Raw genomic sequence first — 16,383 nt, 5'->3', positions numbered from 1 at the left:
CACCTAACCAGTAAGTCCACCACCACCACGCACTTCGTCAATGCAACAACTCCCCTGCGGCTGCTGCCGCGTCGGCCGCCGCAACTGCATCGAGCCCAACTGCCCCCGCGAATCCGAAATCTCCCAGAACAACCTCTTCTTCTGCCCCGTCGCCCGCGAGCGCAACCTCCACCGCACCGGCGAACCCGAACTCTGCCCTGTCGAGCTGCCCGCGGCCAGCTACACGCAGATTGTCCCCACAGGGAGATGTGCCAAGCATCGTAAAGAGATGGAGGATAATTTGCAGAGAAAGAAAAAGAGGGAGCAAAAAGAAAAGGAGAAAAGGAGGAGGGAGTTGGAACAGGAGAGGGAAAAAGAGGAGAGGGAGAGGAGGAGAGTTAGTAATTTGGGCTCGATTCGGGAGGGGGTGGTTGAGACTGGGAATGGGAATGAGAGGGGGAGTGGGATGGATGCGAACGAGATGTTGCATTTGAATGCGGTGCTGGATGCTCGTGAGAGGGCGAGGAGTACGCAAGGTGTGGAGGTGGAGCGGGGGGTGGAAGTGGTGCGTGAGAGTGGGCTGGGATGGGTGGATGAGGGGTTGAAGAACTTGACGGTAGATGAGGAGAGGGAGAAGGGGGAAGAGAATGAAAAGGGGGAAGAGGATGAAAAAGAAAAAGAAAAGAAGGATGAAAAGGAGGAAAAGGAACAAGTGGTCAAGTGGAATTACAAGACGAAGGAAGACAGGGAGAATAGGTACAAAGAAAAAAGTAAGGAAGAGAGAGAGAGGATGGAGAGAGCAAGGAAAAGGTACACTGGCATTGATGCCTTGGGAAAAGTCAAGGCGGCAACGGCAATGTTGGAAGAAATGGTAGCAAAGGAGTGGGAAGACGAAGATGCCAGAGATGATGGTAATGAGGGAATGACTGAGGCGCGGAGAGACTCAGAGCCGCTCCGGCGTCGTAGAAATGAGACGAACCGAGAGTTGAGTTCCTTGATGGCTAACCGTAGTGTTTCCGGGAACTCGATGCTCCGACCCGCTGGCGACCGACCGACCGGAGGTGAGGCGCGGAGAGTCTCGGGGCCGCTACGGCGTCATGGGAACGAAGCTGACTCAAACATAAGCTCAGTTGTGACTGGCCATTCGAGTAGGAGTGTCTCTGGGAACTCAGTGGCCCGACAGGCTGGGGGTGCTAGACCCGCCGGAGGTGCCTATGAGGACGTTGATGATGAGATTAATAGAAGGGTGGATGAGGATGGCGGTGATTTGTATGATATGGATTAGGGAGATAGTTTGGCTAGAGATTAGGATAGTTCAAATTAAGCTCAAGATTCTAACGGTACGTCCACTGTCATCGGTGGATGAGTCTGGTTGTTGCATGTTTATGCTGCGCTGCGTCTGCCATTCACTACCTCCACCAGAGGTTTTTGGTCAATATAAGCTTCAAGTTTGGTGTTTACCAACATCCAATAACAAGGGCCGCTGGTCTAGTGGTATGATTCTCGCTTAGGGTTCAATCCTGAGCATTCTTGCGAGAGGTCCCGGGTTCAATCCCCGGGTGGCCCCATTCTTTTTCATATTTTTCCTGCCTAATTCATCAATCAATCCTTCCACTGTTTATTCAGTTGTTGTTCCATTTAATCAATCCTCTTTACACGTAGCAATCGCCTCAGCTCCTTTTTTATTTTGTTTTTAGGGAACTATGTAAGATAGGTGAATCACAATGACATGATTGCACGAGGAAAGACGCTAACGAGAACTGATTGGAAGGTGCGGTCCGTGTACTGGGTGAATAAAAGCTGCAAACTGAATTTCGCTGGGATTCCTGTCCTTCTTCTTCCTAACCACAACACTGCAACCAATCTACCCAAAGATCATCACGTCTCTTTTGGACCGATATGTCGCACGCTTGCAACGAACGTTCACTACCTGTTGCAGCGCTCAGGTTTCGAGCCCAGAACATCATTGTCTCGTCCCCGCTACGTTATGCGCATTTATTCTGCGGCCGTTGTCGCTGATTGCAGCCACCGCCGCCGCTAGGTTGTAACTAGAACGGTGAGCTCAGCTGCTCGGAGGCTGACCGACTAGTCCGCGTGCCAAGGGCCCAATTCGCAGGCTTGTTGCAGTGTTATGTATTGTGGTTGATGAGGAAGAAGCCTGCATTGGCGCTATTCGACGCCATTGGCTTCTTGCCTCCAATGAGCATGTGGGCAGCGAGCTGAATGATGCAGGTCTCAACGAATCTCGACCTGCCAGGAAGGTCTCCGCAAATCTAGACCCACGGCGAACTCTCCTCCATCATGACCGGATGCCTTCCTCTTCCATGACCCACGTGTATCTTCGGCTCAGGAGCGATTTATTCCCCGTGGCTTCTGTGCAAGGTAGGGACTCTCACGCCACTTCTTCAACGGAAGCTCCTCTAGCTTCCAGACCAGCATGGATACAGCCATGGATGCACACTTGGCTGAACTATTCAGTGTAGAAGATCTCTTTTGGGTAGGGCGGCAGTTGCTCAGCTTGCCACATGCGTTCTATTTGGGCAAGACTTGAATGAACCAAGGCTTCAACGTCATACAACATCCGCAAGAGAAGAAGCGCCTTGCCTGGTTGGAGCATCGGAGCTGACTCGATAGTCGCTTGAATGGTGGCAGGGTCAGGGACCATCCGGTATCATGGGGTTCTGACCTTTCAAGTCGATGTTTCTTCCCGAATATCCTCATATTTTGATCTCTTCACTTCACTCAGCGTCGATTGAGCCATATCGACGGTTTTCTCTCTCATCACCATCACTTCTCATCTTGCTAAGTCAGTTTGTATGTCCCTTCGCCTCCACGCCTACCTCCGCTGACCAAGAATAGAACCCGACACGATGGATGCAATCAACAGCAATGCCAAAGAGTTTGAGGTATTTGCTCTTCAGCCAGCTCTCGGGCAGAATATCCAGCTCGGGATGCTGTACGACGCTCGCAACCAGCAGTTCTTTAGCGGCATCTCGCTTTGGAAAGACTCGGAAGTGAATGCCACACAGGCTGTCGACGACAAGAAGGTCCAAAACGCCGATTATCGGTTCACATATTCGCTCGACGAGGCCCGAAGCGACAACTCGCTCAGTATTGAGGGATCCTTGGCTCTGGATCTCAAGGCTTTCAGCGCCGAGGGATCAGCAAAGTATTTGAGCGAGAAGAAGTCCAGCAAGCACGAGGCACGACTCAACGTGTCTTGCACCATTGAGCGCAGAACACGCCGCATTCCCATGGAGGTTCTTTCCAACATGACGTACGAGAAGCAGCTCGATAGCCCTTTCTACACCCACTTTGTCTCCGAAGTGGTTGAGGGCGCGAGCGCAACGCTCACCTTTGCCCGTTCCTGCTCGTCGGAAGAAGAAGCCAAGGAGATTACAGGCGAGCTCAAGATCAAGGTCGTCTCGATTCCCGTCAGCGGAAGTGCGAAGGTTGAGTTCAAGGAGGGGTCCGAGAAGCTCATGGAGAACGTCAAGATCTCGTACAGCGGCGCCATGGCGGAGAATGTCGCCAGCCTCGAAGACGCCCAACGAGTTGCCAAGGAGATGCCCTCGAAGCTCATGACGCAGATGAATACGCTCAAGTACAAGCTGCTGCCGCTCTCCCTCCTCGACAGCAAGGCGAACAAGCTGATCCGCAGCATTGATACCGGCCTCCTCACCAAGACTGCTGAAGCCCTCAAGGCAGGAGACGAGGCTACGTTGTCACTGAAGGAGATTGCAGCGGATGAAGTGTTCCAGAAGACCTTCCCCTCCATCCGAAAGCAGATCTCAAACTTCCAAAACGCATTTGCGGCGGCTGAGACCGACTTCACGTCGCAAGTCCGAAATTTGTTGCCAGAGCTGCGGGATGGCAACACAAATGCCAACGAGAAGATTGCCGAGCTGGTGAAGGTCGTTGGCCTTCATTCGCGGCGCACTGAAATGGCCCAGCAATTCGTCACCGCCAAACAAAATGAAGCCCTCATTCTTCGCCAGACAGTTGCTGCCTTGTTGGCCGACAAGTTCGAGGATCATCTGGGAGGACTCAAGAGCGGAAGCCTGGTCGACGCTGCGCCCCCCCGCCTGTTGTTGTCCATTGGAGGCGGTGCCATTGGCGTACCCACGCATCCGCTCCAAACAAGTCTCGCGACGGCTTCTCTCGACAGCGTGGACTCCGGCGACGATGCCGATCTCCCGGTCGAGGAATGGTTCGAGAACTCGCAAACGCGAGCCAACCTGGCAAAGTCGTGCAATGACATACGTGAACAGCGCAAGATGGCGATTCCCGGTGTCGATGTTTCTTTTGGGGTTGCGAGCATCGCTGTAGCGACGCGCGGTGGCAAGAAGGCAAGGACTAACATTGGTGACGTGATCCTGCAGAAGGACGGCGTCCTGTCGATAGTCACAGGCATGCTCCCCAAGGAGCCATCTCGGCCGACACTCACCGTCAAAGGCCAGACGCTGGCTGTGAAGTGGTCTTCGAACCGCGCGGCCGACGAAGAGACTGCGATCCCGACAACTGGCTTTGCTCTTCGATATCGCCGGGTTCTTAATTCCAAGAGAGACGGTCCGTTCCCTCGTGCTGGGGAGAACGAGTTGTTCCGAGACGTCAGATGCCCTGCGACCGACGACACAATCGAACTTGAGGACCTGTCCGACGATTGCGACTACGAAGTCGAGCTGAGCGTGCAGACCTGCGTGGGCTCATCGCCTTGGAGCCCCAAGGCTGTCGAGCGCACCGAGAGACGCATGACTGAAGCCCGCAACATGTTCGAGTTCTTCTTCAACAATAAGGCCAAGCTCACTGCTACGCCGACTTCAGACGGCAGCAAGCCGTGGGACTTTGACAAAGACAAGAAGACGCTTTTCCTCGGCCACACGGAATACCTCAAGCGGAAGACCAACGTCAAGGGTTTCCAAGACGAGGTTGCAGTGCGCATAGTCGATGTCGCCACCGAGTACAAGCCCGAGATCCAGTTTCCGGCGCTCGATAAAATCAACGAAACAATTGTCGCCGTTTTCACCGGCCCTAGTGGAGCTGGCAAGAGCACGCAAATCAATGCATTCGTGTCCTACCTCCTCGGCGGCGAGGTGGACGACCCAGCTCGCGTTCTTCTCATCGACGACCGCAAATTCAAACAGTCCGCATCGGTTACGCAGCTGGTCACCTGCTTCCGCATCCGACCGTTCGCGCCTGTGTTCGAAAACAAGACGCTGATGATTGTCGACACGCCTGGTTACGGAGACTCCCGAGGAGTTGAGCGCGATGCCTTCGTCACCGCAGCCATGTCCGAGTTCTTTGGCACGGTTAGTCATGTCAACAGCGTCATCTTTGTCTGTAAGGCCAACGAGGTGCGCACGACGATTCTCAGCCCTGTCGCCACCTATGTCTTTTCTCTGTTCGCAAAAGACGTCCGCAGATGCCTCCGCACGCTGTACACCTTCAGCGATGGCGGCAAGGTGCTTGCTCACGGCACCCTCGAAGGACTTCAGTGGCCGGTCGAGAACGGCGAGGTTCAAGTCAACAACTCAGCTTTCGGGCTCGATCTACAAGGTGGCGAGGTTGACAGGAATATCAGAAGCCAGTGGATCGACTCGATCAAGGGACAGTTCCGGCTGCAGGAAATGCTCGTCAAGATGACACCTGTGCCCACAGCAGGCAGCGCCGAGGTGACCAAAAAGCGAATGCAGCTCGAAGAGAAATGTCAGCTTGCCGAGGGCAAGATCATGAAGACCGCCAATGATGCGCAGTTGATCATTGCCCAGCTGAAGACCCTCGCCCTCGCCATCGGAGCCGCGCCCGACGAGCTGATCGCCCAGAAGTACATCGAGACGTTCAAGAGAGATGTCCCATCGGGGAAGTACACCACTCTCTGCACGACTTGCAACTACACCTGCCACGAAATCTGCAATTTCTCGAACGACGACGACAAAAAATACTGTGCGGCCATGAACAATGGAGATTGCACCATGTGTCCGAACAAGTGCAACTGGACCAAGCACCACAACGCCACCTTCATCATCGTCGCCGAGGAGAAGACCAAGTACATCACGCCGCAGAAGCTGATCGACACGTGGAACAAGACCAACAACACGCTAGAGGGCGCCCTGGTCGGGGTCCTGGACAAGTACCTGAAGGCACAGGCGATTCTGCGCCAAGACATCCTCGACCTGGCCGACCTCAACGACCAGCTCAAGGAGACGGCGCTCATGCACGACCCCAGCGGCCTCATGAACTACGTCGACCTGCTGATCATATCGGCCAAGGCGGGCGTTAAGGAGGGCAGCGCCAACGAGACGCTGATCACGCAGCTGACGACGGCGCGCAAGACGCTGCAGCTGCTCAACGAGCTGAAGATGAAAGACAGGCAGATCGGCGGCGACCTCGTCATCCTGGTGGACGTGCTGGATCTCGTGCGCGGGGAGATGATGCGCAGAATGGCGCTGAGCGCGAACGACCGTGCGGCCGAGGAGAAGAAGCCGTGTTCGCTGTATAATGACCTGCGCCTGAAGCTGCCGCTGGATCTGATGAAGAAGGCTCCTTCGCCGCTGAGGACGCAGAGCATGATGAGCAAGGGAGCGCTGTACGAGGAGAATTTGAAGGCGGTGGTGAGCTTGGTGGAGCTTGTGCTCAAGGATGGCGGCGTTGTTGCCGCGCTTGCGGCGACTCCGGCATCGTAGTGGTTGTACACGTAGCAACAGTGTGGGCTTCTTTTCTTTTGTTTTTTTGGGGAGCTGTGTGGAATGAGAAAGTCGCAAAGGCATTGCACTTGGAAAGACGTCAACGAGAACCGATTAATATCTCTCATGTCGCTCGCTCGCAACGTGCCCTATCTAGTCGATAATCTTCAGTCAAGCCAGTTAACATGGGATTTTTTTCTGAACAATCAATCATAAAGCAACCTTGTTAATGTACATTCTCTCAAACATGACTTCCCCTATGTATGTAATATTAGTTTCGAAGATCCTCCACATCATCATCCACCCACTACATCACCCGCCGCTTCGCTCCCAAAACTACATCAACACTTACTCCCCATCTCCCTCCACAACCAACAGAAAAGCAAACAATGGAGGCCGTGACGAAGGACAAAAAACCAAGGTCGACGACGAAAAAGAAAAAACGCGAAAAAAAACATACAACACCAGGGATTCGCTGGTCGTCACCGACCCAACTACTAGTCTGGCCCTCACTGGCTTATCTATGGGAGAGCGGACGGGATCCCGAGTTTTCCAGTGGGTATGGTCGTATGTGATGACTCTGTTTAGCTTGGTTACCTATAAGACTGACTTGAGTGTGCAAGGAAAACCAAACTTGTTTGTGTTGTATTGTGTTGGCGGCGGCGGTGGGGGTGGTATTGGCAGGAATAATTGTCAAGTCAGTCAGTTGGTGTAGTAATAAATGAAAACGTCCTCTTTCAACATAACCCTGGAAGCATCCACGCAGGATGTAGGAATAGGAACTAAGTAATGGGGATCAATAGATAGATAGATAGATGAATAGATGAATGGTTGGATGGTAACAGTTGATATTCCAGATATCATCTATAGGTACCTGGGTAGGTACGCATCTCTATGCGGGTTATGTATGGCTGCTATCCACACCGAAGCCCTGTGGGCACACCCAAGTTGTGCCTCGAACCAAAATGCGCATGTCTATTACTCTCCCTCTCCCTCTCCCTCTCCCTCTCCCTCTCCCTCTCCTTCTAATCCCCTCACCGACTACTGACTTTCTTTCTCCAATCCTTTCTTCCATACCCCCCAATTCTTGATCACCGACCCAGCAGTTAAGAAAAGATACCAAAAAAGAATCAAAAGTTATCGTAACATAAACTCATAACAACATCGTACCCCGACCGTGCCTCAACCCAAAAACAAATATGAAATCCTTTTTCTTGTCTTTCTTTTCAGTAGTTCCAGTAGGAAAGTATAACAACGATAATGACCTAAGTGAGGACCGAGGCCAGAAAAAGAAAAGAAAGAGAAATGGTAAAAAAAAAATACAACATGTATATGTAAGAAGAAGTGATTAAAGATGGGATATGTAAACGTCGGTCGCACTGTGAATGCGGAAAGAAAAAGAAGATAAAAAAGATAAAAGTCTGGAAGATAAAAATGCGCTGCGACCCAATGAAGATAATGTGAAGAGTAGAAGTAGTAAAAAGGTGAAAAGGGGGTGAGTAGTATGTGAAAAAGCCCACTTGAGTGTACGTACTAGGCCTGAGCCCGACTTCGTCTTGTCTGTCTATACAACTGCAGATGGTGGGTTAAAGATGAGATAATGTGAAGCAGATGCACCGAGCGTTGACACTCCCCCCTCCCCGTCTCATTTTTTGGAATGGCAGCATTCTCCACGCAACTTAATTCCCACCCTTCCTCATACTCCCGACCCTACCGAGGTTTGCGAACCACCTCCTCTTCCCGCCAACCGCACTCTCTCTCCGCCCACCCTGACTCTGCGGCGGCCCATCACCAGACCCAAGCGACTTTGAAAAGGAATTCTGGATGCTCGACAGGAGACTGCCGCCTTCTCCATCGCCACCACTGGTAACCGGCCTCTGAGGCGGCTCCGCCGAGTGTCTTCCATCCATATAGTCCCCAAAGGAAGATTGATAAAGTGGGACTCCTCCCGCTTCATCATCAGCTCTATCAGCAGCTGCTTCATTCTTCTTCGTCGGTCTGATCCGCTTTATGGGAGGAGGTGTAGCGCCAGTATGGTCATCGTCGACGGCCATTTCGGAATTACGTCTGCCCCACGAAGAGTGACCAAAATCAGACGGACGGTCCCTCGACGAAAGAGAGAACGACGCAGAGACGAAAGAGGGGGCGGGGTTGGAGCTGTGGGCTTGGGAAGAGGAGGGTTCAACCGAGCCGGTCGATCTTCTAAATAGACTGTTGAGCTTTGACCGAGCAGGGTGTGAGGCCGTGGGGGGGTAATGCCGCTTGGAGGACTTTTCCTTTCCCTCTTTAGGTGGGGGGTTGAAGAGCGTTTTGGGTGGGACAGTGGCTGCTCGGTGATCAATATCGAAGGACAAGTCTGACGATGGGTCGATTTCACTTCGTTGGCCAATGCTATTGCTGCGAATTGTCGTCATGGTCGTTCGCGGAGAGTCCCTGTTGCTCTTCCTTCCTTGGGGATTCCTCAAGGGAGTCTGGAACTGCCGAATGGTGGGTGAGGCCGGCAAACTGCTAGCTGAGCCTGACAGTGACCCATCCAAGCCCGGGGTAAGGTGGCCCATTGTTGCCCTGAGGCTTGACCCGCGTTCCGGCGGCGGCGGCGCCATATTCCTAACCTCGTGCAGTCCTGCTAAACCAGAGCCAAAGATTGGTGTGGGAAGTAAGTCGCCCATGTAGCTTCGACCGCCAAATGCGGAATCGGCATTCGAGCTCCCACTAGCTACTCGTACGCCGCCTGCACACTTGTACCCCGTTCCGTCGAGCTTTCCGTAAATCGCATCTGACATCCAACCTTGTGATCCGGTGGGGAAAGAAAACAAGTCTGGCGACACTCGGCCATGATCCGTTTCGCGACCGCCGACCTGGGACACGGAGCTCAGCGGATCCAGTGGTGGTACTATTTTGTTCGGCTTTTGGCTCTCCCTCAACCACAAATCGATACTCGAAGCAAAAGATTTCGTCCTTCCATCCGCCACGACATCATACTCCTCCTCCTCACTCGACCAGCTCTTGCGGCCTCCATGCTCTTCTGATCGTCGAGCATTACTAGCAGAAGGCGGCCGTTCCGACTCCGACGTCGTGTAACAAATATCCAACATCGCTCCTTCGCTCTCGAGTCCTCGGAGACTGTTGAAAGCCGTGATGGACGCCGGCTGGCTCTGTTGTCGGCGCGACATATGAAGGTGATCCTCATCCTCACCTTCCGAGTGCACCGAGGCCGTCTCGCCCGAAGAAGAGATATTGGCCGGCCCGTTGCCCGAACTTTGTCTCTTTGATAGTGAGTCATCTGATATTTGAAGGACACGCAGGGTCGAAGTTGAGATGGTGTCGGGGGTGGGTGGAAGACCACTATGCACGCGAGGGAAGTCCGTTACCGAAGACCCATGCGTATATACCTTTTGTGTAGAGGTCCTGTTTGTTCCTCGGGAGGTAGAGTCTGCTTGTGACTTGACCGATGCTGCGCCTGTCTCCTGGTCGAGCTTGTGCCTTGAACCGGACTTGTCTACCAAGGAGGCAGTCCTGGGTTCATCTAACACTTGATCAGCTGCCTTGTCAATGCCAAGACCAAGCTGGCTCTTGCGGAATGAGCTTGACCTGTTTGTTGCTATCGGTGATAGCGGGCGACGGCTGGACTTTGTAAGGGTAGCCTCGGGCATTAGCGAGTTTCGGTTTGGCATGGAACTCAGGTGCTCTTCAGCGCCATCCACGTGCGGTGGTCTCTGCGAACGGAGCGAAGAGCTGGCCTCGTTCTGGCCGTAGATGCTCAAGAAGGAACTCTCGCTGAGAAGACTTAATGCTGGGCTACCAACCTTGATCAACTCGCTCCGATTTGTTTCTGGCGACTCCTCCTCCGACAACCGACCCAGGCCCAGTCCGCTAGCTCGCGTTTCGAGGTAGACGTTTCGAAGGTTTTCGGTGTCCTCGGTTGGCTCCGCAAGGAAACTCGGCATGCGATGAAGGGCCTTTTGCTCGCCGCCCCTGAGGGTATCTGGTGTTTCGTTACGTGAAGGGACGGAATCAGAGGCGTCGTGGTGCGACTTGTAGAGTCCTTCCGCCTCCACCTGCCGGACCATTTCCCGTTCCTTGAGCAGATTCTCAATTCGTGACTCAAGAGTAACGATCATGGCCACAGCTTCCTCAACTGCCTTGTCCTTCTTCTCCAGCTCTTCCAACAAGACGTCATTGAGGTCCTGTGTCTCCCTTTGCTCCCTCCTCAACTGGTCTTTCTCCAGTTCCAGCTTCTCAATTAGCTCCTCCAGAGCCGTCTGCTTCTCGCGCCGATGAAAGAGTTCCAGTTTGAGGTCAAAGTTTTGTTTGTGTAGCTTGGACATGAGATCTTGGGCATCCTTCATACACGGCGCTTGTTGTTCGGTTTTCTTGGCACTGATTTCCGAGGCGATGGTGGGAAGTCGACTCTTGGTACCCGTTGTTGGTCTGGCTGGCGAGGCAATCGGACTGGTAAAGCCAACGGAAGTCTTGGGTCTCTCAATGGGCTGTTTCCCGCACGCTCGGTCGGCCTCCATCTTTCGTGTTCGTTCGATCCGTTCTTGCAAATACTCTGACATGGGGGGCAAGGCCAGGATGTCAACGCTATCGCGGGAGAAGGAGACTTTATGTTGCTTGGAGGAGCTCGGCGGACGGGAGGATCGGGGGCGGTCCTGGGGTAGTTGCGCATGTGTCTGGTGATTGCCATTGGGGTTGCTGGTTCGGGTACGTGTCGAACTAGCGCTTATGCTTTCCCTGGAAGCAGGTCGCAAGCTGGAAAGGGGGCGGATGGGGCGGTCATGGGAACGAATGTCTATGGCGGACTCCATAGTGGGCGGCCTGCTGGACAAACGGCGCCGTCGGTGGGATGACCATACAACACGGTACCGACGTCGACAACAAGGTGACGAGCCAACGATATGCTCGCCGTGTTTCTCAAATGTCTCGGTTTCGAAACGACAGGCCGTCGCAAAGTGACGGTTGTGTCAGGATGATGCCTGCTCAGGAATATGTCGTCGGCGTCCGGGGGGGTAAAGGTCAAATGAGCGGTTCGAGACAGTAAGTCAAGAGGACGGAAGGCCGCCTTGCATCAACAGGTTGGCAGTGTCATGTAGTACGGTTCGGGGTGATGTGCCGGTTCGATGTCGTGGAGCAACGGGGTACGGCAGACGGGAGAAGTCGAGAAAGAGGAACGATCGGACGGGACCCGGAGAAGAGGAGGGGGAAAGAGAACCACAGTCAGTCAGTGAGTGGACTGCAGGTTTGCGCAGCTTTCCGGGCTCGACGTTTGCCTGCCCGTCTTGGACCGTCACAAATTTCGGGCGATTGATGGTTTCTTATTCCGTTTATAGAATGCGCGAATAGAATTGGTCGACCAACTGGGCTGTGTCGTTCTAGGGGAAGGCTTCTTTCTTTTTTTCTCCGATGTCTCAGGCGCTCCAATTGGCAATGAACGGCGGCCGAGGAAGGATGGTGCGACGGCGCGACTGTGCTACGTTTAAGGTAAGGTACTTGCTCATCCAGGCCAAGGCAGCAGAGTCGAAGGATGGGACTCTTGTGAATCTCGTGGTAGTCGCAAAAAAGTCACAACATGCACTCACTTGACTGCTGGCCGTGGCGTATGGTCGAGATGGAAGCCCGTAGTTGGAGGGGATGATGGTGAATGCGCAAACTAAGAAAAAAGGGGACAAGTTCTCCAAAGGTTCTCGAAAGTGGAGGATGTCTCTGAAATGGATGGTGTGGAGCGGGCGAATGACGGGATTCGCCATGTTTTGGTCCTGCAGCGCCCTGGATTCCTGGATTCTGGTTGGTGAGAAGCGGGGTGACGAGCAGTGAGTGGGTGACAGACGCAATGCAGTGCCCGGTGACGGACAGCACTTTGCACTGGACCTGCTTTGAGCGGCATTGGATGCTGTGGACCTCTGCTGTGCGGCCCCAAATGGCTGTCAATCCTCCTGCCAAGCATGCAATGTCGACAAGTAAGGAACCACTATCAATTATTTTGACAAGTAGAAAGTGGACAGAGGTAGCTCCTGGCTGTCTTGTTCTCTTTTTCTCTCGCCATTCAACATCCTCGCGAGTAACTGATTTTGCTACCCCTCACCAACCCAGGCAGATCTACCAACACCATCGAAGAGTAGTAGTGTGTGGCTCAACAACCATTTTCTTGCATCATCAACGAACTGGGCATCACCAGCAAGCCGTGATAGATCGTTTGGTTCGCCAACAATGCGCCAATCATGTTCCTTGTCACACTTGCGCCCCCTTGTGGCCTCCGAATTCCGCACTCGTTTCCAGCGTCATGGCTCCATGGATCCAGGGGTTTTGTCCCACTCATCACCCTGCCACTGTCCCCTTGTAGTGTAGCTAACATCACCATCACCAGCACCACTTTTGTAATGCCCACTGCCTGGGCCCAGCTGAGGAACATGCCAAGGAAATTCATAGAATTATCGGGACGTTGTCGGAAGCTGGACCGGACCGGAAGGAAGCTCCTTATGCACCTTGCCCTCTCAAATTGAAAAGGTCGAAAGAACGAAAAGAAACGACATCACCAATGTGGAGTTTTGTGGTTCATGCCCCCCTGCCCCTGTGCCTGGTGGTTGGGTGCCCAGACTTAACGAATCATGCCTGGAAATCTGGAATAAACAATGGCAGGGAAGTCCAGGTCCCAATGCCGTGTTCGCCCTACATTGTGCGGGGACGCAGATCCGCGGGACGGACGGGAAAAAGGGGTCGTGATGAGGTGTCTTTAAACTGCAACAGCAGGATCCCCTGTTAATGCCAACACCCCTTTTTTGCAAATTACCCTCTTTTTTTTTTTATAAACGATTCAAGCTGCCCGCAATGCCTCTGGTGGTCAGGACTGCTAATTGCTATTTGCCACGCTGATTGCCCAAATTCCATTGCAATTCCATCAAACTGCATCACATGTTTGCCAAAGGGGGGGTTTTTAGCAAAAGGGGAATCGGGTGCACAGACCAGAGACGACCTTCTAGCTTGAACTACACTAGACGACCGCCGCCGCGAGGCCTTAACGTGGGACCACCGCAGCGACCATACCTCCGGTAGTGTACACGGGTCCATATAAAGTGTACCCTGTCACCAAAGTCAGACCCGACCCCGGTTAAGGCGAATCCGGGCAGCCTGTCAGCGTTGCAAATTACAGTTTGCAACCACCTAATCTTTCGTCTTACGTCTCCAGAGGAAACTCCGGTTGGCCAAGATATTTCCATGTGAAGGGGGGGAATTTGCAAATAGTAGTCCGAACATGTACAAGATTCACACCTTCGCGAAGATACGAAAACTACCGGCTCTACCATACACAATTCTCACAGGCCTCCTCGTCAGCCAAGCCTCAAGCCTGTATCCTAATGCACATCATTATCGGCCTGAAGCGTCTCCGTAACCCATGCCCAACGTACCACCAAGCTCCACTGATCGCCCGGTTCCGATAGCGGTAATAGTGGACCACCACGACGTCACCTAGGTATGTAACGACGGGAATGGTGCCCAGGCTCGCCAGGCTTCTCGCGGCAACCTAATTTCGTCCCCTATTGCACTTCCTCAACCTAAACACGGACACCCGACCTGATTGTGAAGCTTAAACATGCACAACCACATCATCCATCGGACATCCCTTCGCAACCGACTTGGGCCACGTCTTCTCACTAATAATCTTCCTCGTCAACTCCATCAAGTTATCCGCCAACTCGTCGCTCTGCGCAAGGTCAGTGCCCGCCTCCGCCTTGGCCGGCGCGCAAATCCACTGACCGCCCTCGTTGGCCATGGTGACGGCGTACACCGTCGGCACCGCGCCCTCAAACTGGTCCTTCTTGAACGGTTCCGCGAGGTGGGATATGGCGAATCCGCTGATGGGGTATCTGTTTTTTTTTTTTTTCTCCTCTGTCAGTATCAACATCTCCGAGTCGGTGGCCCGAAAAGACCAGAAAAAGAAAAAGACCAGAAAAAGAAAAGGAAAGAAAAAAAGAAGGAAAGGAAAAAAAAAAGGAAAGGAAAAACCCACGGCTCATGAATATCCTTCACACTCTGCTTCGTCGACACAAACCCCGGATGCGTCGCATTCATCACCACCCTCCCTTTACTGCCCTCCATCTTCCTCGTCACCTCCCTATCAAAATACCTCGCATACAAAATCCCCGCCAACTTGCTCCGTCCATACTGTCCATTCGGCCCCACATCCTCATTAATCTCCTCCAGGCTCTTGAACTGCGTCCCCTTGGGCGCCGCACTATGCAAGTTGGAACTCTGATTACTGATGCGCACCGTCTCGCCCGTTTCTTCGGCCGTCTTTTGCAAAAGCGGCAGCAAATGGCTCGTCAAAACCACATGACCCATGTGATTCGTCGCCATGTGCTTATCCACCCCGTAGCTCGTCAGTCCGGCCGTCATGATGCCCCTTCCCGAATTATTCACCAGGATATCGAGTCGGTCCGTGTCCTTTTTGATTTGCTCGGCTACCACGGCGGTTTGCGCCCAGTCTTCTAGGTTGCACTGGATCCAGTGCACGCGATCGGCCTTGTCTTGCCCGAGCTCGGACGCGATGGAAGCTAGTGCGCCGTCAAAGACCTCGCGCTTGCGCGAGAGGATGAACAGTTTGGAGAGGTTGTGTTTGATGAGGGTGTAGGCGACGCCGTAGCCGATGCCTTCGGAGCCGCCGGTGATGACGGCCACTTTGCCGGACAGGTCGGGGGTGTCGTCGAGGGAGAAGGATGTGGTGCCGATGTTGTGGGCGGGGCCGCCGAAGTTTTCGGCGATGGCGTCCTGGAGGTGAAAGGTGTTAGTGACTTGTTTGTGAAAAGGATAACTAGGTGAGTTGTTATTGGAAGAAGGGGGTTACACATACTCGTATCTTGTCCATACCGGCTTGTACGTTGGCGAGGTAGCGGGATTCAGTTGTCGAGAAGGGTCGTCTGGTTGGGATGGCGGATGATGGTCGTACAGCAGCTGATGATACAATGGGTATAAGTCTGCTGGATCGAGGAACTAGAGAAGTCGGTGACAAAGTTGCAGTGCGTGCAATGCGTTGACAAAGTTTGGTCGACATGGTGAATAAAATGAGCTGCTCTCAAGGGGTATTATCGTTGTCCAGCAATGTTTCGTCTTCTTGTATCTTGTCGTGGCAAAAGATCAAGTAGCTCCCTAGGTCTATAACTTGGCAATGAGGGATGTCCATCCTCTACGGATCATATATCGTAAGAAAGTCTCAGCCGATACCATCATTCGTACTACCAAGTCTCGCATTCGATCTGGTCTCGCTTGAGGCTCAAAGGCCAAATGACGTTGTCCTGACCTAAAACCACACGGGAAAAGGGTAGCAAGATTGAAGGAATGCATCGGATCTGTGCCGCTCCGAAGATCTCGGTGCGGAGGCCTGGGCTGCATGTATCGATTTGCAGGCGCGCTTACACGGGATTGGCCAGCGCTTGAGATCCCGCTAAGATCCCGCTGAGATCCATCCAATAAAGCCGCCCTTTGGCAATCGGCATGACGGTATTGAATGACTTTTGCTTTCTAGGCAATGACGAGTATATAAAGAAAAAAGAAAGAAGAAGGATACGATAACCAGAAGAGCGTTAGAAGAGTGCGATGCCCCGTCCTTAATTTGATGACCATTACATTTGGCTCTCGCCCCCGCTGACCGCTACAAAACCAACAAAAGGCCGCTTCAAGGAACGACCACTTTCTTTTACACAAGTACAGTATATATTAATGCTCG

General features: G+C 53.1%; 4 protein-coding genes and 2 non-coding genes across 7 annotated transcripts; 3 read left to right on the top strand and 3 right to left on the bottom strand.

Annotated features, from left to right (window-relative positions):
• Positions 1-40: 40 nt before the first annotated feature.
• On the top strand, positions 41-1,264 carry NCU08702 (hypothetical protein; the record flags this gene model as incomplete). The annotated part of the gene is made up of 1 exon (XM_958470.1): positions 41-1,264. The coding sequence occupies one exon, from the start codon at positions 41-43 to the stop codon at positions 1,262-1,264; it is 1,224 nt and encodes a 407-aa protein (XP_963563.1).
• A 192-nt stretch (positions 1,265-1,456) lies between these two features.
• On the top strand, positions 1,457-1,546 carry NCU15279. The gene has a single exon. It is a non-coding gene; the product is annotated as a tRNA-Pro (tRNA).
• A 292-nt stretch (positions 1,547-1,838) lies between these two features.
• Positions 1,839-6,892, top strand: NCU08701 (hypothetical protein). Its single transcript, XM_958469.2, has 2 exons — positions 1,839-2,785; positions 2,839-6,892. Exons 1-2 carry the CDS (start codon positions 2,677-2,679, stop codon positions 6,660-6,662), a joined length of 3,933 nt encoding a protein of 1,310 aa, XP_963562.2. The 5' UTR covers positions 1,839-2,676; the 3' UTR covers positions 6,663-6,892.
• Positions 6,893-7,115: 223 nt separating this feature from the next.
• NCU15674 lies at positions 7,116-7,231 on the bottom strand. The gene has a single exon (XR_897836.1). It is a non-coding gene; the product is annotated as a 5S ribosomal RNA (ribosomal RNA).
• A 426-nt stretch (positions 7,232-7,657) lies between these two features.
• On the bottom strand, positions 7,658-12,341 carry NCU08700. Of its 2 annotated transcripts, XM_011395323.1 has the most exons (2): positions 12,245-12,341; positions 7,674-12,135 (listed from the first exon to the last, which is right to left on the bottom strand). In XM_011395323.1, the coding sequence occupies exon 2, from the start codon at positions 11,471-11,473 to the stop codon at positions 8,342-8,344; it is 3,132 nt and encodes a 1,043-aa protein (XP_011393625.1). In that variant the 5' UTR covers positions 11,474-12,135; positions 12,245-12,341; the 3' UTR covers positions 7,674-8,341. The 2 variants fall into 2 exon arrangements, with proteins under 2 accessions (XP_011393624.1, XP_011393625.1); XM_011395322.1 differs by having other exon boundaries at positions 7,658-12,341.
• Positions 12,342-13,887: 1,546 nt separating this feature from the next.
• On the bottom strand, positions 13,888-15,993 carry bli-4 (blue light-induced-4). Its single transcript, XM_958467.3, has 3 exons — positions 15,511-15,993; positions 14,671-15,428; positions 13,888-14,527 (listed from the first exon to the last, which is right to left on the bottom strand). Exons 1-3 carry the CDS (start codon positions 15,709-15,711, stop codon positions 14,248-14,250), a joined length of 1,239 nt encoding a protein of 412 aa, XP_963560.3. The 5' UTR covers positions 15,712-15,993; the 3' UTR covers positions 13,888-14,247.
• Positions 15,994-16,383: the final 390 nt, after the last annotated feature.

This window comes from Neurospora crassa, linkage group II (assembly GCF_000182925.2).
Source record: "Neurospora crassa OR74A linkage group II, whole genome shotgun sequence".
Taxonomy (NCBI): domain Eukaryota; kingdom Fungi; phylum Ascomycota; class Sordariomycetes; order Sordariales; family Sordariaceae; genus Neurospora; species Neurospora crassa.
The sequence above is the reverse complement of the archived record's forward strand: the minus strand, read 5'-3'. Positions and strand labels throughout refer to the sequence as shown.

Coding starts and splice junctions, on each gene's coding strand:
- NCU08701 (XM_958469.2), top strand. CDS start 2,677: ATGTTTCTTCCCGAATATCCTCATATTTTGATCTCTTCACTTCACTCA. Junction 2,786..2,838: donor ATCACTTCTCATCTTGCTAA/GTCAGTTTGTAT, acceptor GACCAAGAATAG/AACCCGACACGATGGATGCA.
- NCU08700 (XM_011395322.1), bottom strand. CDS start 11,473: ATGGAGTCCGCCATAGACATTCGTTCCCATGACCGCCCCATCCGCCCC.
- bli-4 (XM_958467.3), bottom strand. CDS start 15,711: ATGTCGACCAAACTTTGTCAACGCATTGCACGCACTGCAACTTTGTCA. Junction 15,429..15,510: donor CCGGTATGGACAAGATACGA/GTATGTGTAACC, acceptor TTTCACCTCCAG/GACGCCATCGCCGAAAACTT. Junction 14,528..14,670: donor GTGAAGGATATTCATGAGCC/GTGGGTTTTTCC, acceptor AAAAAAAAACAG/ATACCCCATCAGCGGATTCG.